This window comes from Ranitomeya variabilis, chromosome 4, assembly GCF_051348905.1.
Source record: "Ranitomeya variabilis isolate aRanVar5 chromosome 4, aRanVar5.hap1, whole genome shotgun sequence".
In the NCBI taxonomy this organism is placed as follows: domain Eukaryota; kingdom Metazoa; phylum Chordata; class Amphibia; order Anura; family Dendrobatidae; genus Ranitomeya; species Ranitomeya variabilis.
This window is the reverse complement of record NC_135235.1, coordinates 293,755,246-293,780,607: the sequence shown is the minus strand read 5'-3', so window position 1 is coordinate 293,780,607 and position 25,362 is coordinate 293,755,246. Positions and strand designations below refer to the sequence as shown.

At 44.3% G+C, this 25,362-nt stretch overlaps 1 protein-coding gene across 1 annotated transcript in view; it reads left to right on the top strand.

Annotated features, from left to right (window-relative positions):
* Positions 1-23,022, top strand: part of TMEM51 (transmembrane protein 51) — a 43,145-nt gene extending 20,123 nt beyond the window's left edge. The window contains exons 2-3 of the mRNA XM_077250228.1: positions 14,489-14,947; positions 22,437-23,022. Of these exons, the coding sequence (XP_077106343.1) occupies positions 14,607-14,947; positions 22,437-22,836 (741 nt within the window). The 5' untranslated portion in view covers positions 14,489-14,606 and the 3' untranslated portion in view covers positions 22,837-23,022. The remainder of the gene's footprint in view (positions 1-14,488; positions 14,948-22,436) is intronic.
* Positions 23,023-25,362: the final 2,340 nt, after the last annotated feature.

Genomic DNA, 25,362 nt, shown 5'->3' with positions numbered 1-25,362 from the left:
GCTGTACCATAGAAAGCTGTGCCATATAGTGTTCTGCACCGTTCATTATTGCCCCATAGCTGTACCATAGAAAGCTGTGCCATATAGTGCTCTGCACCGTTCATTATTGCCCCATAGCTGTGCCATATAGTGCTCTGCACCGTTCATTATTGCCCCATAGATGTACCATAGAAAGCTGTGCCATTGCTGCTGCTGCTGCTGCTGCAATAAAAAAAAAAATGACATGCTCACCTCTCTTGCTTACAGCTCCTCAGCGTCCCGTCCCGGCATCTCTCTGCACTGACTGATCAGGCAGAGGGCGGCGCGCACACTATATGCGTCATTGCGCCCTCTGACCTGCACAGTCAGTGCGGAGAGATGCCGGGAAGATGGAGCGGCGCCCGGCGTGTGGAACGCAGACAGGTGAATATGTAATACTTACCTGCTCCCGGCGTCCCGCTCCTTCCCCCGGACAGCTGGTCTTCGGTGCTGCAGCCTCTTCCTCTATCAGCGGTCACCGTTACCGCTCATTAGAGAAATGAATATGCGGCTCCACCCCTATGGGAGTGGAGTCCATATTCATTTCTCTAATGAGCGGTCCCACGTGACCGCTGAACAGGGGAAGAGCTGCGGCACCTGGAGACCGTGGGACTGCAGGGACAGCGCCAGGAGCCCCGGAAGCAGGTAAGTATGCCTCAGCGCCCTCACCCGCCGACCCTGCCGCCGACCGTGACTCGAGTATAAGCCGAGAGGGGCACTTTCAGCCCAAAAATTTGAGCTGAAAATCTCGGCTTATACTCGAGTATATACGGTATATTTTGGTGAGCAAAGTTTTCTCTTCTCTTTTCTCTTTTGCGATGTTGCTTTCTCGGTAGCGCTTGTTTCCTGATTGCCGTCCTGTTTACATAGGCAGATAATCGCCCAACAAGCAAAAATCATGTTCATTGGGTGGTCATCTGCCTAGAACAATGATATTCTAAACACAGAGAACATTTGTATTGATATTTTTTTTTTGTATGCACATACATGGAAGTGCAGTCAGCCTGTCTACACAACTGTTCATTAGAGTTGAGCGAATTTCTTCGGGTCCCTGCTTATTCGGCAAGCTATAGCGCTTGCCGAATAAGCTGCAGAGGGGTCTCGGATACATGGAGCGTGCTGGCTGATTGGCACCGCAGTTGCATGTGTCGCGGCTGTGTCACTGACAACACATGCATGGAGAGCCTGTTTGTTGCGGCGCCGATCAGCTGGCGCGCTCCATGTATCTATCAAAGTTCCCTCTGCAGCTTATTCGGCAAGCGCTATAGCTTGCAGAATAAGCGGGGACCCGAAGAAATTCACTCAACTCTACTGTTAATAAGCCACTCCGCAGTTGTTTAATGGCTGTTGGTCGGCCAGTATAAATGCACTCTTAGTTGGCACTGTCTGGGCTGTCAATCATAGTAGAGGAAAGTAGCTGCATGCAAAAGTGGCACTGGGTGGAACGATGCACTTTCGTGTGTTTTCCTGCTCAATGGAGGCAATTTAATGAAAACAGTCCAAATAGCTTGTACTCGCATCTTCATTGATCCAGTAGTATAAAAGGCACAAAAAAATGAATGTCCTTATTTGGGCCTCTGGGCATTTTGGGGCTCGCAGATTCCCTTTTAACATGTGACACCAGCATGCTCCGCTCTGGGCTCACAGTTGCTGGCCTTTCGACAATCCATATCAGAAGGGAGCTAGATGTCCTGCTACTGGAAGCCTCTGTGATCAGCTGGTACTTATGGTGGAACTTGTCTGTAAGGCTGAATTCAGACATCTGTTATTTACGGACTGACCGTGCCTCATAGGCATGCAAAGACTGTTGAGGTGGAGACTAGAGTTGAACGAATATGTTCGGAATCGGTCGCCAAATCTGAATTCGCCCTATTCATGTCATATTGGTACCCTATTTGTGCCGAATTTGTTTGATGATCGGTTCTGAACGTATTTGGTAATTTCTACTTCCCTTGACTCCAATGACATTCGGCAAATAATACAAAAACAATATTCGCTGCCGATCGTAATGGGAACCGAGCTTTAAAAAATTCCCTCAACTCTAGTTGAGACACCCCAGGCTGGCCTGTACGTGAACACTCAAAATTACACTTGTCCATTCACCCAAAAAAGTTTTGATCACTTATATCCTACTGTCCCTATTTTGAAGAAATTGATGATAAATTTTGCTGAAAAATATTTTTGCTATACATATCATGTATATGACATTTTGGCTGTGTCATCAGTTATTCTGCCCGGAGGGTGTTCTCAGGACGTTGGGCTCTGCCACTTACATTTCAGCCACTTGTCAATGATCTTAAAGCCACTTGTCTGTCTCGCATTTTTGGGTCTTCAAGCATGATTGATCAGGCCCGTGTACAGGGATGAGAAGCGATTACTGACATTGTCAGCACTTCACCTCCGTAAAGGGCACCTAGAGTCCAAAGACTGTTATGAAATGTCACTCATCGTCAGCAAGGTACATAAATAAATGGATAAAATGAACAGGAATGTAATGATCAGATTCTAAGAGAGCAACCTGCCCATTATTAATTCATGGACATATTGATTTGCATCAGAATAAACAAGTAAGAAACAAGAATTTGTGCATCCAATTGATATGTTTGTCAGCACCACAGCTGACCCAATGGCCCTTCAACAGATCGTGTCGTCTTAAAGTGGCATTACAATTGGCAATGTTCCAAAAGTATTGTAGTGCGGTGCTGATCCACGAGCTGTGACAACCCAGCAAACAGACATTTATAGGACATTTCATAACTTTCCCAAATTATTACGAAAACCTTTTCAGCACTTCTTAATTTACAGCTCATCCTGCACTGTGCTACTGTACGCAATGTATTATATATTGTAGAAGTCTGTCCATTTTATACCGACCTCAACTCAGCCTGTCATGAGCCAGTCTGGGTTTTGAGTCCTGTCTGCCCTTTTCCCGGGCTGATCATGTCAAGGGTTAACTTTGCTCTGCCTTATTCTGGGTTCAGGTTTATTATTTAGCTCCATTGCATCCTGCAGGTGCTGTCAGTTATATTTTCTACCTACGGCGTGAGTATCTGACTCTGGAAGTACCCTGATTGGTCCTGCTGCACTTTCTGACCTTGCCAGTGTCTCTTCCTCCTTCCCTGCCCGTCCTGTCTTATGTTTCCTGATTGATGTTGGATTTCTTGGTGTTTGACTCGTCTTTGACTCTGACTTGACTTTGCCTCTGATCCCTGGTACTTCTGCCTTTTGTCTGGTTTTGACCCTTTGGCTCGCTACTGACTCTGTGCTTGTGTTTTCCCTTTGTATTGAGTGACAGTCTAGGTTTTGACTCGGCTTGTTTGACTATTCTGCTGCCACCTGGTGGTAGCTTCGCTGGAGCACTGCAGGTGTGCTCTTGCAGACTTGTTACTATCCTTCCACTCTATTGCCATCTAGTGGAAGGTGCAGTTACCTGCATAGCTGCAGCGTAACACCACCAAAATAGACACCGACTTCACGACTCTGACTCCACAGCCCTGCAGTTCTTCATGCTCTTTCCAAGATCTTTGAGAGATCTTTTGATCTTTCCAAGATCTTTTTTGTGTGTTTTTGCTGTTTTACAGTTGCTCTATGGAGTGAAATCCCCAAATTTGCTGCTAAATTGCAAATGTGATGGGACCAGCCTAAGTTGACTTGTACAAAGTTTTTCAGAATCCCATGGATGACAGCCCAAATGGTTTTGTGATGCTGTCAGACGATGGTCTGTCTTCTATACAGTCATTGTTCACACATGGCTCCATTGTTCAGAGCTCATGGCGGATTGATGTAATCTTCACCGTTGTCGTAGGATTATGAGGTGCGGTTATTAATGCATCTCCCATTCTTGGTGGAGATTGGCCGCTGTCTTTTCTATTTTAGTGACTAAAACTTTATTAGTCAGTTCATGACACGATTTTTTGGTGGCTGGTAGTCACGCCGTCTTGTGTAACCTCTTTACTCAGCCCTTGCCGTCCTTGGAACCTGAAACCTTTCCATTAGTAACCAATGATCTGGTCTCCTCTTATCTTGGTCTGAGTCACCTGTTACTGACAAGTTCAGCAAATCGATAAAACCGACCAAACGGTGGAAATGACAGATTAATGTTACATATTCACCAGTGGGACAATGACTGGACATAACAGGCACAAATGTACAAAGTCGTCACACAATGGAGGGAAAGAGACACTAATGCAGATCAAGGGCGCTGAGGCAAGGGGCATCGCCACGTAAAAAACCCCTGCATATTCTGGGTTGATATTTTGCATACAAAATGCATCCATGGGTCATATTATTCTTATTGATATAGAGAAAATCTTCTTTCGTGGGGGGGGGGGCACTCTGCTGTTTTTCTACCCTTTTTGGGGGGGAAAAAAACCAAAATCTGGAATTTCATCCCCCACTATGGGATAAGAAGCTTACGTGACTTTTGCATATCCAAAGGAAATATTATAAATGCATTATTGCTTGGGTGTAGGGTACCGCCAGGTAATCTCTTGATCGGTTATCCCGGCCCTCCTAGTTGAGGACAAGCTTGAATGGGGCAATAGTTTAGCTTAAGCCTCTAGACTTTGAAAGATCAGAGAAAAACCTCTTGTTTAAATCACGTTCTTGTTTTTTTTTTTTTGCTTTTTTTTCCCCCCCTCATATTACAATATTAACATTTAAAAAGTAAATCACATGGAATCAATGGTGCTATATGATAATAATAACTTCCTAGACTGCATAGAAGATTTTTCAATATTCTCATTACAAACAATGAAGGGCAACAGCTGATAACACAATGGGTGATGTTACAACTAACCTCCTTCCCCTTCCTTCACAGTGACCTTTGCACACGCTCATTAGAGGCGTCGCTACAAAATAGTGTGTATATTGCTGCTAATGTACATTTGAATTTCCTCAAAGAAAAGGAACTAGGAATTTAGTATATTCCTATTGCAAGATAGAATATATCTAAAAAAAAATATATATATATATATATATATATATTAGTTATATTAAAAAATAAAATAGAAAATTCATGTAACATAACCTATTGTTTAAATTATGTTCTCATTTTCTAATGACTCATTCTCTTTAACTGTCCCGCTACTCCATTGAAAGATCTTCTCACTGCTGTAGTTTCCGTGGAGGAACCAAGGGGCGCTGCAAAGTCATTCTAATGTTGGGGTCTCAAAGTTTAGGGCTTTGTTTTAGAAAGACACTATGAAGGTGTGTAAACATAATTTTGGACCTATGCAAATTTAAAAAATAAAATGTAAAAAGCGTTGTCCAGGCTTGGGGTGCAAGTTTGCAGACTTTTGAATCCACTGAGTGTGCAGAGTACGCGCTGTCGAGATTTTCCAGGGTCAAGAGCAGGCTGTCATATAATAGCAAGTAAGTAATTTGTCCAGCCACATTCAGACTAAACTTTGTATTGAGTGAAGCCGTGCATGTCTAGTCGGCAAGCGACCGCATGTATGCAAATCTCTCAGGAGAATCCTCACAGAACACACTACATGCTTTGAAGATTCACAAGTCTACAGTCATATACAGTGACTGCAGACTTGTACCCCAATCCTGAACAACCTCATTAATGGTGTCCAAAAGTAGACAAAAAGAAACATGAAAAAACTGATAGTGTGCAGGCCCTGAGAGACTCTATGGTTTTCGTAGTATCTGTGCTAGCCTGAATACCTCTTCCTACAGTTTTGCTTTACAGAAAATTATAGTCCCTTTATATTAATCCATAGATCCTAAAGCTTAGCATTTTAGCAAACCAGAGTTTTTAACGACCGGCGTCCCTTGTTGCTTATAATGGTCCTCAATTTGCTGGAGGGGACTTGAAATTTTCACCGCTTCTCAGTCTATTTTTGCTTTGACTCACTTGGAGATGCAGATCTCTACGATCTGAAAGGTTGTCGTCCTGTAGAGATTATATCAATTGCCATCCATTGAAATATGCGTGATACATGTTGAGTGGTCTCGTTGCCGTGTGCTTCAGCCTGAGCTGCACTTTGCAGCACGAAGTTCCTGAAAGTTTAATGCGAGTCTTTTGTGGCACTTGACGGCATTCTCTAGAACAAAGAAGCGACATTCCTGGCCCTGAGCGCTGAAGGCATTTATTACTCCATGCTTCTCTGTAGCCCAGTGAATAAAGGGGGTATTGACCCTCATTTGTACCTAAAAGCATAGAAGCAGGTCTACAGTATTATAAGGATTAGTGATGAGCGAATGTGCGTGGATAATGTCTTATCCGATCACGCTCGGCTGTTATCCAAGTATCTTCGTCGTGCTCGTATATTATGTTCGAGTCCATGTAGCTGCATAATTTGTGTCTGCTAGACAGCCTGAATACATGTGGAATTCCCTAACAAACAGGCAATCCCTGCATGTGTTGGGCTGTCAAATAATGCAGCCGCAGGGACTCGAACATAATATACGAGCACACCCAGATGCTCGGATGAGACATTTTCCCAGCACATTTGCTTATCACTTATTCTAAAAGATTAACATGGACAAAACAGAATTCATTGTCTTTCCCCCATCTTATGCGACACCCCCCCAACGAACCTATCCTTTACAGTAAACGGCTGCCCACTCTCCCCAGTCCCACAAGCTCGCTGTCTCGGGGTAATCCTTGACGCTGATCTCTCCTTCAAACCACATATCCAAGCCCTTTCCACTTCCTGACGACTTCAACTCAAAAATATTTCACGGATCAGTACATTACTAAACCAAGAATCTGCAAAAACCCTAGTCCATGTCCTCATCATCTCCCGCCTCGACTACTGTAACCTCCTGCTCTGTGGCCTCCCCTCTAACACTCTCGCCCCCCTCCAATCTATTCTAAACACAGGTGCTCTACTAATCCACCTGTCCCCCCACTATTCCCCGGCCTCTCCCCTCTGTCAATCCCTTCACTGGATCCCCATTACCCAGTGACTCCAGTACAAAACCCTAACCATGACATACAAAGCCATCCACAACCTGTCTCCTCCATACATCTGTGACCTCGTCTCCCGGTACTTACCTACACGCAACCTCCGATCCTCACAAGATCTCCTCTACTCCCCTCTTATCTCCTCTTCCCACAATCGTATACAAGATTTCTCTCGCGCATCATCTCTACTCTGGAACCCTCTACCACAACACATCAGACTCTCGCCTACCATCGAAACCTTCAAAAAGAGCCTGAAGACCCACCTCTTCCGACAAGCCTATAACCTGCAGTAACCACTGATCAACCAAACCGCTGCATGACCAGCTCTATCCTCGCCTACTGTATCCTCACCCATCCCTTGTAGATTGAGCGCCCTCGCGGGCAGGGTCATCTCTCCTCCTGTACCAGTCATGAGCTGTATTGTTTAAGATTATTGTACTTATTTTTATTATGTATACCCCTCCTCACATGTAAAGCGCCATGGAATAAATGGCGCTATAGTAATAATAATAAATAATCACTGTAAATGATTTCTACCCCTCATCAGGGAAAACGCCCTTCTTTCTCCATTCCTTACACATTGTCTTTATCTTAGGTGAACCGCAACAAACGCAACAGTAGAAGAGTTGTTCCCAAAATAACCAGGAACAGGAAATAACGTTTCTCCTTGCGGAGAGTGACATGTCAAGCATGCTGAGATAAGGACACTTTTCAACCAGCCAAACCAGATCTCTCACTTTGCACTGATGAGGGGCAGAACCCTGAAACAGGTGTCTGTAAATTGAGATTCTGGCTTTGGCTTTTATACGAAGTCATGTGACAAGGCTCAAGGGTCGATATTGCCTTTTAGGATTGCTGCTTCCTATAGGTGGCGCTAGAGTTCTACTCCTCTTCCTCTATGAAGAGACAATTTGCATACCAGGATAAGGAAATGACTTGCTGATTGCGTGAAGATTTGGATCCACGGTGATCCTGATAAAGGGGCTCTGCAGTCCAGTCTGGGATGGAACAGCGGTGCGCCACGGTCTACCTCCTATCCATCATTGTCTATGGGACTGCCGGTAATAGCCAAGCAATGTCCATGGCTTTCACCAGCAGTCCCATAGGGAGTAACGTTTTATTTTGGGAATAGCCCTTTAGCTTCACATTGGTGACATCACTGAGGTCTGAGGCACCTGTCGCTAAAATACTCCAAAAATTAAAGAATTCTCTTATGCTGATGAGGGTTATTTTTTTTAGGGTTGTCATGGAAACTAACTTTTTTGCCCATCGGTGATAAAGTGTAAAGTGAACTGGTTTAAAAGGGTGACATGCTCTTAAAGGTGTCTCACAAGAGACTTTTATGGCATATCCACACGCGCTTGTCAAGGTCAAAATGTTATACCTGGGTGCAGGGCCGGACTGGCCATCTGGCAAATGCCAGAAGGGCCTCTCTGGTCATGGGCTATCTTATCTGCTAAGTTGTTAACAAAGTTGTAGAATCCGTCACTTAGGCCTCTTTCACACTTCAGTCTTTTGGCGTCAGTTTGAAACCGCCATTTTCATCAAATAGCGGATCCGCCATTTTTTTTTTTTTGGCGGATCCGCTATTTTCCCATAGACATGCATTAGCGACAGATTGTGGCGGATGGTTGTCCGTTCCATCCGCCATGCGACGGATCCGTCGAGATTTGGCGGACGTCATCTAGACATTGACGGACATTGTAACGTTTTTTGTCTGCGCCGAAATGGCGGTTCGCAATGGATCTGTCACGTCCGCCATTCCATAGAATGGGCGACGGAACCGTCGCGACCGTCATTTCGGCGGATCCGTCGCTCCAATCCGCTTTTTCAATTGCGCATGCTCCAAAAAGTAGATACTTTTCCCAGACAACCCCCAAGTAACGGATCCGTCAAAAAAACGGATCCAATAGAACCATTTTCTCAACAATTGTGACGGATCCGTCAATCCGTCACTATGTCAGAGCTGACTGACACCAAACAACTGAAGTGTGAAAGAAGCCTTACAGGGATAAGATGGGCCTGTGTGATTTCAAATGCCATGGCTGAATTTCAGTCCCAGTCCGTACCTGCCTGGACGAAGGTAACCATGTCTTCTTCTAATCCTCCACAACCCCTAATATTTACCTTCTCGAATTAGAATATAAACCCTCGAGGGGAGGCTTGTGTTGCCGCGTCCCGCGGTTTGTCACTTGTACGGTCATTGGTATTCTGATTATTGGAAAAGCTTTATATTTCTTAAAATACATGGGAGCGGAGTAATAGACGGCTCTGGTTACATCACACGTTCCATCTGGACAGACCTCCCTCTGTCCTGGTACATTGTGTTATTTTGGTAACAGAGGTGCTAGTTTGTGTGTACACAATAGATGCAGGATTGTCCTTTTTGGTTCATACTTGCTAAAAGGTGAAGTTCGTGGGAAAACTCCTTTGACTTTTCAAGAATGCCATTTGTCTCCCTTTCTCGTGTGAGACCTCATTCAGACGCCTGTGATTTTTCACGTACATAAATGGATCGTTGTTCAGGAGTGTTTTGGATCAGTTTCATCATTTTTTTTTTTTTTTTTACCTTGGGTGTTGTAGAAAAAACTAGAAACTTCTCGCATTCCATCTGTGTTTATGAAAAAAGACTTTTTGATCCAAATGACCCATTCGAGGAATCTAATGGAGCGTCAGCGAGAGGCTCCATAGACCTACATTGTAATGGCGACTTCCGGCTCACACACAAGCCCCATCATGAGTCGGTAAAGTCCAGTTTGGAACTTGTATGCAAATGAACCTGGAAGAGCATTGGGGGGGTGTTTATATACTCTGCTTGTCTCTCCTTAATACTCTCCCAGGCTAATTTGCATGTGACTTCACTGATACACTGGATTACTACAAGTTCCTTTTACTGAAAAGCAGACATGGGTTTTGGCTTCTGCATTCTGCAGTGAACAGTCGTCGTCTTACTAAGCCTCGTGTAACGCTTTATTACGTTTTGCTTCCCCTTGGCGATGGTCCACAGATGATTAAATGGCCTTTGGCTGCAGTCCCATCGATGTTTGCAGAAGAAACGTACTTTATAACCTCCAAATGATCTCAAGGAGCACATGTAAATGTTGTGTACCAGCCGGAAGTGGCGCTTGTGTGTTAGCTCCAAAATCAACATTGTATCAGTACCTGTCGGCATAATAATGACCTGTAAGGCGGCTTTATGATGGGTATTCTGCTATGTAACTGGTGTCCTTTACTGTCTAAAGGCCACATACACACTATATAATGTATGGGGGCCTCTCTGCTCTCCTCCAACAGCGGGAAAGATGGATACGGTCTGCTGAGTTTCAATGGCTGATTGTTTGGCACAGAGATAAGCCCCCGCCATAGGAATCTGGCAGCACCTCTTTCATAGAGGACACAAGAATTAGGGGGAATCCAGAGAGATAGCTGTGGACCAAACAATCATTCATCCGACAGCTATTTCATGTGTATGGCCAGGATAAGATGCCCTCTTGATTGCTGCCACCACCATTAAGGCAGTCGTCAGAGCTGAAAAACATAATGGAGATAAAGGTGCTGGGGGCCGGAGTGTCTTAAAATAATAAAAGCATGATTAAAGAAGCACGCTCAACAGATATATATCTATATATAGCTATATATCGATCTATATCTATCTATAGATGTCATCACGCGACTCAGAAGAGAGGAAGATGACGATTGGCGAGTATATTAACACAATGAGAACACATTTAAATATATATTAACACATTAATATAACAAATATTAAAATGTGTGTATGTAGAGATAGAGAAAGATAGAGATATATTTATTATACACTGCTCACAAAAATAAAGGGAACACTTAAACAGAATATAACTGCAAGGAAATCGAACTTCTGTGAAATCAAACTGTCCACGTAGGAAGCAACACTGATTGACAATCAATTTCACATGTTGTTGTGCAAATTGAATAAACAGATGGAAATTATTGGCAATTATCAAGACGCGCTCAATAAAGGAGTGGTTCAGCAGGTGGGGACCACAGACCACATCTCAGTACCAATGCTTTCTGGCTTATGTTTTGGTGACTTTTGAATGTTGGTTGTGCTTTCACACTCGTGGTAGCATGAGACGGACTCTACAACCCACACAAGTGGCTCAGGTAGTGCAGCTCATCCAGGATGGAACATCAATGCGAGCTGTGGCAAGAAGGTTTGCTGTGTCTGTCAGCGTAGTGTCCAGAGGCTGGAGGCGCTACGAGGAGAAAGGCCAGTATACCTGGAGACGTGGAGAGGGCTGTAGGAGGGCAACAACCCAGCAGCAGGACTACTACCTCAGCCTTTGTGCAAGAAGGAACAGGAGGAGCACTGCCAGAGCCCTGCAAAATGACCTCCAGCAGGCCACAAATGTGCATGTGTCTGCACAAACGGTCAGAAACTGACTCCATGAGGATGGTCTGAGTGCCTGATGTCCACATATCGGGGTTGTGCTCACAGCCCAACACCGTGCAGGACGTTTGGCATTTGCCACAGAACACCAGGATTGGCAAATTTGCCACTGGCGCCCTGTGCTCTTCACAGATGAAAGCAGGTTCACACTGAGCACATGTGACAGAGTCTGGAGACGCCGTGGAGAGCGATCTGCTGCCTGCTTCATCCTTCAGCATGACCGGTTTGGCAGTAAGTCAGTAATGGTGTGGGGTGGCATTTCTTTGGATTCCCGAACAGCCCTCCGTGTGCTCACCAGAGGTAGCCTGATGGCCATTAGGTACCGAGATGAGATCCTCAGATTTCTTGTGAGACCATATGTTGGTGCGTTTGGCCTTGGGTTCCTCCTAATGCAGGACAATGCCAGACCTCATGTGGCTGGAGTGTGTCAGCAGTTCCTGCAAGATGAAGGCATTGAAGCTATACACTGGCCCGCCCGTTCCCCAGATCTGAATCCGGTTGAGCACATCTGGGACATCATGTCTCGCTCCATCCACCAACGTCACGTTGCACCACACTGTCCAGGAGTTGGCAGATGCTTTAGTCCAGGTCTGGGAGGAGATCCCTCAGGAGACCATCCGCTGCCTCAGGAGCATGCCCAGGCATTGTAGGGAGGTCATACAGGCATGTGGAGGCCACACACATTACTGAGCATCATTTCCTTGTCTTGAGGCATTTCCACTAAAGTTGGATCAGCCTGTAACTTCATTTTCCATTTTTGATTTTGAGCATCATCCCAACTGCAGACCTCCGTGGGACATTAGTTGTGATTTACATTGATCATTTTTAGGTTTTATTGTTCTCAACACATTTCACTATGTAATGAATAAAGGTTTACAACTGAAATATTTCATTCAGTGATATCTAGGATGTGGGATTTTAGTGTTCCCTTTATTTTTGTTGAGATATATATATATATATCTCTTACACACACACACACGCGCACACACACTTCACCAATCATTGTCTACCCCTCTTCTGAGTCCCGTGATGACAGTCCCGACTGTCCAAATCACACTGCACCGTATGGGCCCATTTTACCATTTGCAATCTATTGAAGTCACTTTTTTTTGCCTCTTGTAGTATTTGTTCTTTTTTTTTTTTCTTTAATTACATTAAAGGGGTATTACCATATGCAAGATCTTATCCCAATATATAGAAGGTGTAATAATATTAGCAAATAACTCCAATTAGAAATGTAGTATAGTTCTCCTGATAACCTATATCACTTGCCTCCTGTGCAGGGCATTGCAGTAGCATAGGTATCCATGGTTACGACCACTAACAACTTAACTCACTATGGTCTTAACCATGCTACTGTAAAGCCCTACACGGGTAAGCGACATAGCTAATCAGAAGAACTATACTACATTTCTAAATGGAGGGATTTGCTAATATTATTGCACCAGCTGCATATTGGGCTAGATTTGCATTGTAAAAGCCACTTGCTGTTCACACATACAACACAATGTGAGCCAGCAAGTTGTAAGAGCCGTCGCGTGACTCCGTATCTGACTGGAAAGGCGCTGGAACGAGCGAACCTTCATCGGTGAGAATAACATATTGACACTACATTACACTAATATTTACAAAGGTTTTAGGCAATAAAAAACCAAACCTCTTTAAATCCCCTGCTACACCAGTGCTTCCCGCCAACCTCTGTTTACTGTGCTGCAGTGATGTCACATTGACACGTGACTGCTGCAGACAATCACTTCCTCGACAATCACTCAGTGGATAGTGATTTGGGTTTCGGGTGGCAGCGTATTGATGCAGGTAGGTTAACAAAAAAAACTGGACCGTCGCCAGTGCAAAATTTGATAACAAGCTTGTGCTTTATTTTATTTATTTATTTTTTTTTTTCAATCCTCCACCTACCCAAGCCTATTTTTGTGTTGATCCCAGCAACCCCTTTAAGGAGCCTTCTGCTAATTTATAATTGAGATGAATAGGAGCGGTGGCTTCAAGCAGACAGGATTGTTTAATCTCGCTTTCATATTCCTGATAGTGATGAGTTCACGATTAAAGAAACTTCATAACATTTTGGACTGGTTTATAAAGATAAAAATGATAAAAATCTATAAAATAATACATGAAAATCTCGTTTGGATCTTGAACATCACCTTTTAACAGAAAATTCCAACTTTACACTTTGTACATTAGACCTTCAGTCAATATTTGCGGTGACCGCACTTTGCCTTCAAAATATCATTAATTCCTCCAGGTAAGTTTTCTCCCAACTTCAGTCCGAGCCACCAACAGATCATATTTTCAGGATGTCTTTAGTATTGTCCAGGTGGTGGAATTATCACCCAGGGCAAAACTAAGGAAATCCGAAAAACATGATCTATTTGTGACTCTTACGGACTGGAGTTGGGGAACATTGCTCTAGGTACTTGTACTTGCACACAGTTTTTAAAGGAACTCTGCAGGGAGGTTGTTCCAAACATCTTGGAGAACTGACCCCACATCTCCTCCACTTCTTTGTGTCCTCAATGCTTAGAAATGTAAGCGGAGGTTCATCGATCATATACCGTCAGGGAGGCGTCTGTCGGCAGCACGACAAAGATCCCCAACAAACGGCCAACGCCAATAATAAAAAAACAATCTTCAAAGTAAAGAAGAACTAGGAGTCCAGGAAGGTATGATACAGGCTCTGATCTCACATCATCCAGTCAGTCTGGCATTACACGGAGAGAAGGATTTGTACAAGCGACATCCACAGATCTGTGGTTGGTTCTCCAAGATGTTTGGAAAACTGCCCTGCCAAGTTCCTTCAAGAACTGCGTGTGAGTCCACCTAGAAGATGTTTGAGAGTAAAGAGTGGTCACACCTAATATCCATTTAATTCTAGAATTTTTTTTTTTTCGTTCAATCACTTTGCATTTTAATTGATTAAACTAATCTATTAACCCTTCTATACTTGCAGCATTTTTCTACACCTACCTAAAACCTTTTCACCACGGTACTGTAGGTCCATCAAGTCCAACCTTCCTTTTCTATTCCTTTGAATACATATGTTCTGCTAGATCAACTACATCTTTTGAATTGCTTTCTGATATTTTTTTTCTTTGTTTTCCTAACAGGTTTTTACGATGTATCTGAACAGCAGGTAGCGAAACTTTACCTTCAGCTTCTACAGAGGAGATATGTAATCAGACTTGGCACCGCCATTTACACCTGCGGTTGGCGAAATCGGTGACCATGGCGCATTCAAAATCCAGTGGTTCCCATTATGCCCTTACCGCTATTGGAGTGGGCTTACTGGTTCTTGGCGTGGTGATGGCAGTATGGAACCTTGTCCCGGGTTTTGGGAGCAATGACACACCCGGCACATCCCAGGGTAACGCCAGCACGCCGCAGAGCAATGTGGACAGTAACCTAAAAAGTAAGACCTTCTCGGTGGCCTATGTGCTGGTGGGATCTGGCATCGCTCTGCTTTTATTGGCCATCTGCTTAAGCATACGCAACAAACGCAAGCATCGTTTAAGTATGGAGGGCGTCCAGGTTGTCCAGCAAGAAGCACAGCCACCGACTGATGAAAAGTGAGTAAACTCTGATCTCGTGTATCATGTATAGAGCTGGTATTGCCTCTGGATAGTGGTGCTTGCTGTACATGGGGTGTGTTTGCAGTTTGATTATTATTATTGGTATTAATAGGTGTCTTATGGTCTTGTTTAGCCAAGATATGCAATTGTCAGGTCCTCTTCTCATCCTGTTAGATTGTGTATGCCTTGGGGAAACTAACCAGGGGCAGGATGACCATGACCAACTTGGGGAACTACATTGTATGGTGCTTATGAGTAGATATTGTTGGACGTGGTCATTGGGTAGAAGGGAGAAAGACATCCAGCAACTACAATGGAAATAAAAAAAATTTGTTAGTAACTTAAAATATCAAAAAGGTTAAAAATAATTTCTCTAGGCGTTTCGAATACCAGTGCTATTAATCACAGCACAGAACTAGGTCCATAGTGCTCAAAACGTGTAGGCCTAGTATGTTTTAATTTTTCTCCCCTTTTGTGATATTTTAATAGTTACTAATAGAAATATACTAATAGAAATATTATTTAGAGTCCTTTCCATTGTGGTTGATGGATGTCTTCCTGCCTTCTACCTGATCAGTTGCACCCATGGGCCGGCCTGTGGTCTCTGTCTGTGCAACGCACCCTTATAACATTGATCAATGTCAATATTTGCCCTGGCTCTACAACTATTTGGGTGCCACTCGCCTCCTTTACATGTGCCTGGAGTGGTGTGACGGTCATCATCCGGTTCCGAAGGGCATTGTCCACAATGAAGCGGTCATCCGTGTGGGATGTGGCAGAGGACGTCCACTTCTCTGCCTCTCTGTGACCCTTCCAGTGTCTGTATCTCTTGTGACTCTCGGAGCTCAGTGGCCTCTTCCTTCTGAGAACATCCTTCTTGAAGCCTCACAATGGCGAGGTCCTGGTGTTCAATTGTAAGGGGTCGTCTTGGTCTCATGATGTGAAAATGTGAGCAGCGTGATGTGGACGACTGTTTAATACCAATTCTAATTGAACCCCAAAATTTATTGGGCAATTCATGGATCGAACGCTTGTTGTGAATTTTTTGCCATTAAACTCCTTGTTGGAGAACCATGGCTGTGGACTCAGTAAGCCAAACCTCCGACTCCTCAATTTCCCTGACACAGACTCCACCAAATGGGCTCCGACTCCACAGCTCTGTGGAGAAGAGCGAGTTGTGCAAAAAGTCCTGAAACATTGAACAGGACATATCTCTATATATCTCCTAAATATTCCAAAGGATCTGTTTATGGAGCTATGTGACCAGAGACAACACTACCACATTATTTTCTGCTCTGCCTGTTACCTCCTGATCTCCTGCATGTTTTCGATGCTGCAGGTGGTGGAGATATGCCCTAATGTAACCTTATTTCTGACGTTACGCAGGTAGCAGCTGCGGCTGCACGTCGAGACTTGTGCAGGAACCAGCAGTACGATATTGCTACAGAACCTAAACCTTTCTGACAAGGGGTAGGCATGCCAACTAGGGCGAACCTGCAACGTCGCTGGTACTGCTGAATCGCAAATCAAGGCATGAAATAGAAATCATCTAACGGAGACATGGGTATATAAAAAATATATACACTGTATGGAGGAAAGTCTCAATCCTTGAGTTCCGACTTTCATTCAGCCCCATTACCCCGGTATAACATCGTTTACTGATGTGACTGAACGGCCTGTGGGGCAGAGCTGATGCCAGGGCAGACCTGTAATACGAGGTGTTACAAGTCAGATTATGACACTTCTTCCCTTCTAAACATTGCCCCATCACCTGTGAGTGATATTACTGATACGTGGAAGAATTCGCAGCACGTGGCATTACTGCATGGGGTCACCCAGCGCTGAGGAGTCGGCAGAGCTTTGGTCACTTTTATTCAAACTAGTCTAAACTTCCTTTGGTATTCACACCAGCACAAAAACTGTTCCCCAGGAGCTTCATGGCATTGGTTTCCATTGCTGAGCGGCTGCATGAAGCCTTACATCACCAAGCTCAATGCCGAGCGTCAGATATAGTGATGTAAAGCCACCACCAGTGGACACTGGAGGAAACGTGTTTTGTGCAGTGACGGATCACACTTATCTGGTGTCTGATGGACGAGTCTGGGTTTGGTAAATATCAGGAAAACATTACCCGTCTGCCTGCATTTTTCCAAGTGTAATGTTTGGGGCAGGAGCAATGATGCTTTAGGTTTGTTTCTCAGCCCCAATCAACACCTTTGGGATGAACTAGATCAGAGATTGTGAGCCCAGCCTCATCCTCCAACATCGGGGTCTGACCTCACAAATGATCTTCAGGCTGAAGGAGCAAAAACTCCCACAGATGCCTCCAAAATCTTGTAGAAATCCTTCCCAATAGAGTTGGGGGCAGTGATAGCTGCAGAGGGTCCAATTCCATGTTGATGTCTATGGATGTAGACTGGGAGGCCATAAAAGCTCCTGTAGGTGAGATGTGGAGGGGGCACTTACTAAGACCCCCTGGAGGATTGGGAGACGCACTTTCTAGCTCTCCTTGGTTGTATGGACTAATTTTACGGGACTGTAAAGCTGCACATTGCATCGGCTGATACCGCTCCAGTCTATGGCGCTCCTAATTTATTATCCTGAGTTTGGGGGTTTAAGACCCTTCTATTAAGTCTGCAGATCTGTAGCAAGGAGACTTTTTCTCTCTTTCCAGCCTCGCGTTTACTCTAGTAAAGGAAAAGGGACAAGCAGCAGCAGATCCCATTAACACGGAGATGATCGGCCATTTCACTTGTATCCTGACTCCTTTCCTTTTGTATTTCTTAATAAAAAAGAGCCAATGGCGAGAGACTATGGCTCTGAGCTGTGCCTCGCATTGTGCCAGATAACTGCAGCACATAATGACCCCGAGACACACCGATTTTCATGCCATTGTGATGGAGTCTGGCGGACAGGATTGCAGCTTTTCTTAATCCCCGAATAGCAAAAATAAATGACCAGAAAGTGAGACTCCTAGCGCCAAATGCGGGTCCTCCCAGCAGAAGAGTGCGCCAAATCTGTAACGCTGCCCCCTGCTGTCTAACTATATTCAGCATGGAAAGTGTGAAGATCACTTTATTAGGGGAGTTGTCTTCATCCCTGTTAACATAAAAAGAAAAAAAAATCTGTATGTAATTGGGTTACAAGCCTCTGTTTTTCCCTGGTCCATGTTGCTGCGCGCACCGGCGCTGATATCAGAATGTTCTGATTGGAGTACAGATGATGGCAGTGACAGTGGGTGGGCCATTTATATAAAGTTGCATTAAAAAATGGCCGACTTCAAAATGGCCGCCATGGTCACCACCCATCTTGAAAAGTTTCCCCCCTCCCATATACTAATGTGCCACAAACAGGAAGTTGATATCACCAACCATTCCCATTTTATTTAGGTGTATCCATATATATGACCCACCCTGTACAAAGACATCTTGAAAGTTCTACTTTATGTTATGGTTTGTGGCATTTTTTTAATTTCTTTTAAAGGGGTTGTCCACCTTTTTTGGTTTCATTTATTTAGGATTTGTTGCTATGAAAAAAAAAAAAAAAAAAAAAATTTTTTTTTTTTTGTTCCATTTGGTTTTAACAATTTTTCAGTTTTGTTTTTATAGACTTCTGGCTTTCCTGTACATTCCACTTCTGTTGTCATATTTTTTTTTTTTTATTTTCTGGAAAAAAAAAAAAAGATATAAACTTTCGTCCATCCAGACCATCATAGTGGGCTGACTGATGGACTCCTCAGTTCACTCATTCTTCAGCTCACTGATGGACCCTCAGTTAGCTCATTTTGCAGCCACCAACAGACAGTACAACACAGAAGCTATAGAGGGTTAATGGTGCAAAACCACCTTCGGTAGTAATCCAGGGGACAGGGATAGACTAGGACGCCCCTAGTTTGAGGGATTGGATAAGCGCCCACAGTCCTTAGTCACCCTGTGACAAATGGAGGGATTCCTTGTGGTACAGCTGCTGCCTATAGATAATCTTCAGGTTACATTTTGTAGGACCGCAAGAAGGTGGGAATAGGGGGGTGGCAAAATGATTGCAGGATCGAACTACACAAGGTTTGATTGCAGTCACGTCCTAAGATTTGGGCTGAGATACGCGCAGGTACGCTACGTCACGGTTTAATGCCGGTAAAGGATGTCTAATTGTGACCCTTCTTTCCCCCTCAATCTACGCCAATCAACTTTTTGCAACTTGCTTGTTGCAGTCGCGACACCTTGTGGGTCTGTGATTCCTACACTAAGCTGTGTTGTAGCAGTGCCATAGAGCGATCGTAACCCAAAATTGCTGCCTGCTTAGGAACTGTCTGCACAAAGTGCAATGTTTAATGCCACTATTTGCTTTTGATTTTAGATGCATTATTGCCAAAAATGAATTGGCCTTTAAAGGGGTTAATCTGCCATTTTCTGCTCTCTGATGGCAGTCAGTGAGTAGAAACATTCAGTACAATTCTGCACTGAGGCCGATATCCGAGCCCTGATACAATGGCGAATGTTACCATTACATGGTCGGGAGAGATTTTCCTATCAATGAAGGTTCCTAACTTTAATTAAAGATCTTAAAAAGTGATGAGTTGACCTGCAAAGTATGATAAAACTGTACTTTACAATGACTATTTTTTCTTGTTTTAGCTGGGTCCTAACGACCCCTTTTAATTTTTCATCTTTAGTTACTGAAGAAAGTAAACGTCAGAGTAGAAGACAGTAAGTGGTTATCCATAATGGATAGTCTGGTCGGGTTGTTCCTCTCGCTCTTACTTTCTGCGCCCTTCCTTCTTTCGGCTGACAATTAGGTCAGCATGTATAAAATCCTCGGAGCTGGGGAATAGAAGGTCACCTAGGAGGTGAACAGTATGTGCCGGCTGATAACGGGGCCTCATCTTATGGATATTAACAAGACATTGTTGGAGGACACAGTTCCATCTCTGCAGTGACCAAAAGGTCTGTTGGGGGAAGGATCTAGACTAGGTCATAGTACACATTAGGGAAAATGTATTTAAAGGGGTTGTCCATGATTTTAGCATTGCTAGCCTATCCTTGGGCTAGATCATCAGTGTCTGATTGGTGGTGGTGCTGCAGTGCCGGCGGTGACCAGAACTACTCAGTTGCAGAGTTGCACAGCTCCATCGACTGTATAGGGCCGGGTACTGCACATCTGACCCCTATTCAGTCAATAGGTAGCGGATGTGCAGTACCCGCCCGCGGCCACTATTCCATCGACGGAGCTGTGCTGGGCAGTTACAGCCACCACGGGGAATAGATAGATGATCAGCGGGGGTGCCGCACCCCCACCGATCAGACATTGATGACTATCCTAAGGAAAAGCCATCAATGTTAGTCATGGATAGCCTCTTTAAAGCTACAGTGGCATGTAAAAGTTTGGGCACCCTTGGTCAAAATTACTCTTGTTGTGAACAGGTAAGCAAAATGAAGATGAAATGATCTCTGAAAAGCCTAAAGTTAGAGATGACACATTTCCATTGCATTTTAGGCACAAGAACAAATGTATTGTAATTTTTTTTTTTTTTTTACGTTTTAAAAATTGCAACAAGGAAAATGGGCCAATGACTTGGAGATTTGTGTGCTCCGATAACTTTGACCGAGGTTTCAGACCTTAATTAGCCTGTTGGGGTAAGTTCCCATGATCCGGAAGTGGATGCAGCGTATGCTTGCTGCCTCTGAATGTGCCCACTGAACCAGGCGCATTTACCGCATCCAATACATTCTATTGATGTAATGTCTGTTGCGTCTCCGCAGGAGAAATTGACATGCTGCGGTCTTGAAAGACGCGCTACATGTCAGTGTCCGTCTAGAAATCCCAGCCACTATGCTGCCACAGCTGGCCGCCGCATAAATAACAGGAACCTGGCACCTCCTCAGCTAAACCTGGTGATGGGCTCTCCCTACCTGGTCATCCATCGCAAGTGCAGAATTATTATGGTTTTTCTTATATAGTGCCATCATATTCCACAGTGCTTTACATACCATCACTGTCCCCATTGGGGCTCACAATTTACATTCCCTATCACTATGGAGTGTTTGGAGAAACCAGAGGAAATCCACACCAACACGGGGAGAACATACAAACGCCTTGCAGATGTTGGGTTTTGGTGGGATGTGAGCCCAGGACCCCAGAGCTGCAAAGCAAGTGCCAACCACTGAGCCCCCATACAGTGCTGAGCGCTGAGCCCCCATACAGTGCTGAGCGCTGAGCCCCCATACAGTGCTGAGCGCTGAGCCCCCATACAGTGCTGAGCGCTGAGCCCCCATACAGTGCTGAGCGCTGAGCCCCCATACAGTGCTGAGCGCTGAGCCCCCATACAGTGCTGAGCGCTGAGCCCCCATACAGTGCTGAGCGCTGAGCCCCCATACAGTGCTGAGCGCTGAGCCCCCATACAGTGCTGAGCGCTGAGCCCCCATACAGTGCTGAGCGCTGAGCCCCCATACAGTGCTGAGCGCTGAGCCCCCATACAGTGCTGAGCGCTGAGCCCCCATACAGTGCTGAGCGCTGAGCCCCCATACAGTGCTGAGCGCTGAGCCCCCATACAGTGCTGCCAACATACATATGACAGAATTGTGTTTTCTAAGAGGAACAAGTGGCCTTTGCGAATGATCTGGCTAAAAAATTGTTAATGCAATGGAAATTCCTGTAATCATCTCTATTGAGTAGTAGTAAAGAGGTGCTGCAGCTGCAGTGCTTTTACAAGATACACAGTAAGCGTGTAAGGAAGAAACCCAAGATTCCCAGGACTCCAGGGAGAGTTCTCAGATCTTTTGGACAACAAAACCTCTAGAAGAAGGGTCGGTGATGTGTCTGTATAAACGGAGGGGATTCGGTTGTGTGTTCTGCATATTCCTTTAGGGGGTGTGCTGAAAGGGGGTCTTGTGTACACTTTTTTTTTTTTTTTACTCCAATATTCTATAAGTTGGGGACTTGTATAAATGGAGCGGGTATAAGGGAACTATTCTGTAGAGTTCACTTTTTTTTTTATTTTCTCCTCGTGTTCCTGAGGACTAATGCGGTTTCTTGCCGTTATATCCATTTTTATTTTTACCAGCGTGCCCCCCCCCTCTATGTATTCTGCAGGCACCATCTGTGTCTCTCTCTGCTTCTGTCTCCCTTCAGCTCCTCCCACTTCATAGACTTCTATAAGCAGCAGCTGTAATCTGATCCCTCAGTGATGTGAAGATGAGTAGTGCATTCAAAGTGAATGATCGGTGCAAGGATGACGGGGAAGAAAAGCGGTGACTGATATATAGAGAGAGTGGCATATTACTATGATTCTTATCTTTGTGTGTACTGTTGATTATTTTTTATTTTTTTTTATGAAAAAAAATACAATTCTTTTTAAAGTGAATGATTTGTGTGATGTAAGTGTTCGTTTTGTATATTTCATGGTCAGACGTGTTGTAAAAGAAAGACATATTTATATTGAAGTTTAAGACTTTTTAAATTTTTTTAATATATATTTTTCCCCTTTTAGTCAAGAAGAGGTGGACGCCCCGCGATACTCTGCTCCCAGCTATGACGAGGTGATGAGGAGCGGGTACAGCGCCGCAGAGGCAACGGAGGCTGAGCACCATGGGAGGATGAGCGTTTCCCTCCCATCCTACGAGTCCTTGACCGAACTCGATGAGTCCACCCCCACTAGGCCCAACACCTCCTCCTCCAAACAAGAGCAGGCGCAGAGGAAAAACTCCCGCTCCGGGAAAGAGAAAAAGCCTCTGAATATCAGAAGAATCAAATCGGACAAACTTCACCTAAAAGAATTTAGACTGAACCTGTCGGGTCAGAACAAGGTGGCGGAAACGCAAAAGATAGAACCGATCACCCCTCCCCCACAATATGAAGATAAGAGGATCGCCTCTGAGCAGCCCGTATAGGGACTTCCATGCTGTCACCACTTACTTTTTTTGTTTGTTTGTTTTCATTTTTACTTCTCTTTCTACAGCTGTTGTTTATATAAATACAATTTTTTTTTATTCTTTTTCTTTTTCTGGATATATTCCACACATTTTTGTAAATGACATGGATGTTATATAAGGGTTTAATAAATGTTCTGTACTATTTTTTTTGCCATGGAGTGATGTTCTCAGTGTCTCCATTACCAGTCAACACGCACACTACCTGGTCATCATTAGGTACTGGGTATAAGCGTTAAGCTCTATTGACTTCTGGGACTCTGTGCCTCACTTTCATTGATTCATTCCCGAATGCTTCCCCGCTGGTGATTTACTTGAAAAAAAAAAAAAAAAATATATATATATATATAAATTTAAAAGCGTACAGTGGCGCTTTAATTTAAAGGGAATCCGTCAGCAAATTTGGGCTGTGTAAACAGAGCAGCATGCTGTAGCGGTAGAGACCTTGATTCCAGCAATGTCACTTATTTGGCTGTTTAAATACAATCAGTGTTTTATCAGCAGGAGATATCACCACATGACTAGTTGTCTCAGGCCTTCTAGTCCAGCCACACCCCCAGCACTGATTGGCAGCATACTGCCAACACGGAAAGCTGCCAATTAGTGATGTGGGAGGGGTTAGCTTTGTCGGCTCTGCTACATTCTACATCCAAAAATTCTTATTTATATCACAACTGCTGCACCCAGTAAATGAAGTGATACATCGCTGGAATCAGGGTCTCTGCCCCTACATCATGCTGCTGTCAGCAAAAACTGGGTGACAGATTCCTTTTAAGTGGCTCCAAAGTGTCTAATATGAAGCAACTTTGCTTCTAGTCTAGGAAGCTCCGTGCATGGAGCGGAATTCTTTCCTCTGTATGTAGCAATTATCCAACAGAGTTCAGTAGAATTTCAGTGGAAAATGTTGAGGATTTTTTTTTTCATTTAATTACAACCTGTGGCATCAGCTGTAAAATACAGGAATGGCTCTCACCTAGTATAACAAAATGCCATTAAAGTATTAAGTGCAGGTTGTTCAGGTTAGCATGAATAATTTTTTGGGCATACCCTTTTAAGTGACATTTTGTAAAGGAATGGTCACTGCTTGGAAAATAAGGAGCAGTGTGTATTTAGGCATTGTATCCTGCAAGGCACACAGGCTCCCATTAGAGGGCGCTGGTGCACTAGGCAATCATTTGTTCTTCCTTATATATGAGCATTTTAACAAAATCGCTCCAAAAATTGCTCCGAGTGTAAAGCTTTAATTCCTGATCCTTCTATTTTACAAATCTACCCTGTGTGTAGTATTCGAAAAAAATGGGGTGATGCATGGCCGCTAGCAGACAATCTCTATTTCAATTAAAAATTGTAATGATGCGATACCAAAATATATGTGTGTGTGTGTGTGTGTGTGTGTGTGTGTGTGTGTGTGTATATATATATATATATATATATATATATATATATATATATATATATATATATATATATAATTATTTGTCTAAGGGTTTTTCTGTCTGTCCTGGAAAGCCCGCGTCTCTGGCGGCCTCGACCAATCAGCGACGGGCACAGCATGGCGACGATGATGTCATAAAGGTCGCCTCGACCAATCAGCGACGGGCACAGTCTGCCGCGAATTCGCCTCGACCAATGAGCGACGGGCACAGTATCGACGTAGATGTCATAATGGTTGCCATGGCGACGATGATATCATAAAGGTTGCCTCGACCAATCAGTGACGGGCACAGCCTGCCGCGAAATCTGGAATCATCCTTGTCCATATACTACAGGGACATGCATATTCTAGAATATATATATATATATATATATATATATATATATATATATATATATATATATACACATACATATATACACTAGACTGTGGCCCGATTCTAACGCATCGGGTATTCTAGAATATGCATGTCCCCGTAGTATATGGACAATGATGATTCCAGAATTCGTGGCAGACTGTGCCCGTGGCTGATTGGTCGAGGCAACCTTTATGACATCATCGTCGCCATGGCAACCATTATGACATCTACGTCGATACTGTGCCCATCGCTGATTGGTCGAGGCCTGGCGGCCTCGACCAATCAGACGCGGGATTTCCATTATGACATCATCGTCGCCATGCTGTGCCCGTCTCTGATTGGTCGAGGCCTCGCGGCCTCGACCAATCAGAGAGGCGGGATTTCCAGGACAGACAGACAGACGGAAAAACCCTTAGACAATTATATATATCTATATATATAATTGTCTAAGGGTTTTTCCGTCCGTCTGTCTGTCTGTCTGTCTGTCCTGGAAATCCCGCCTCTCTGATTGGTCGAGGCCGCGAGGCCTCGACCAATCAGACGGGCACAGCATGGCGACGATGATGTCATAATGGAAATCCCGCGGGCACAGTATCGACGTAGATGTCATAATGGTTGCCATGGCGACGATGATGTCATAAAGGTTGCCTCGACCAATCAGCCGACCAATCAGCCACAGGCACAGTCTGCCACG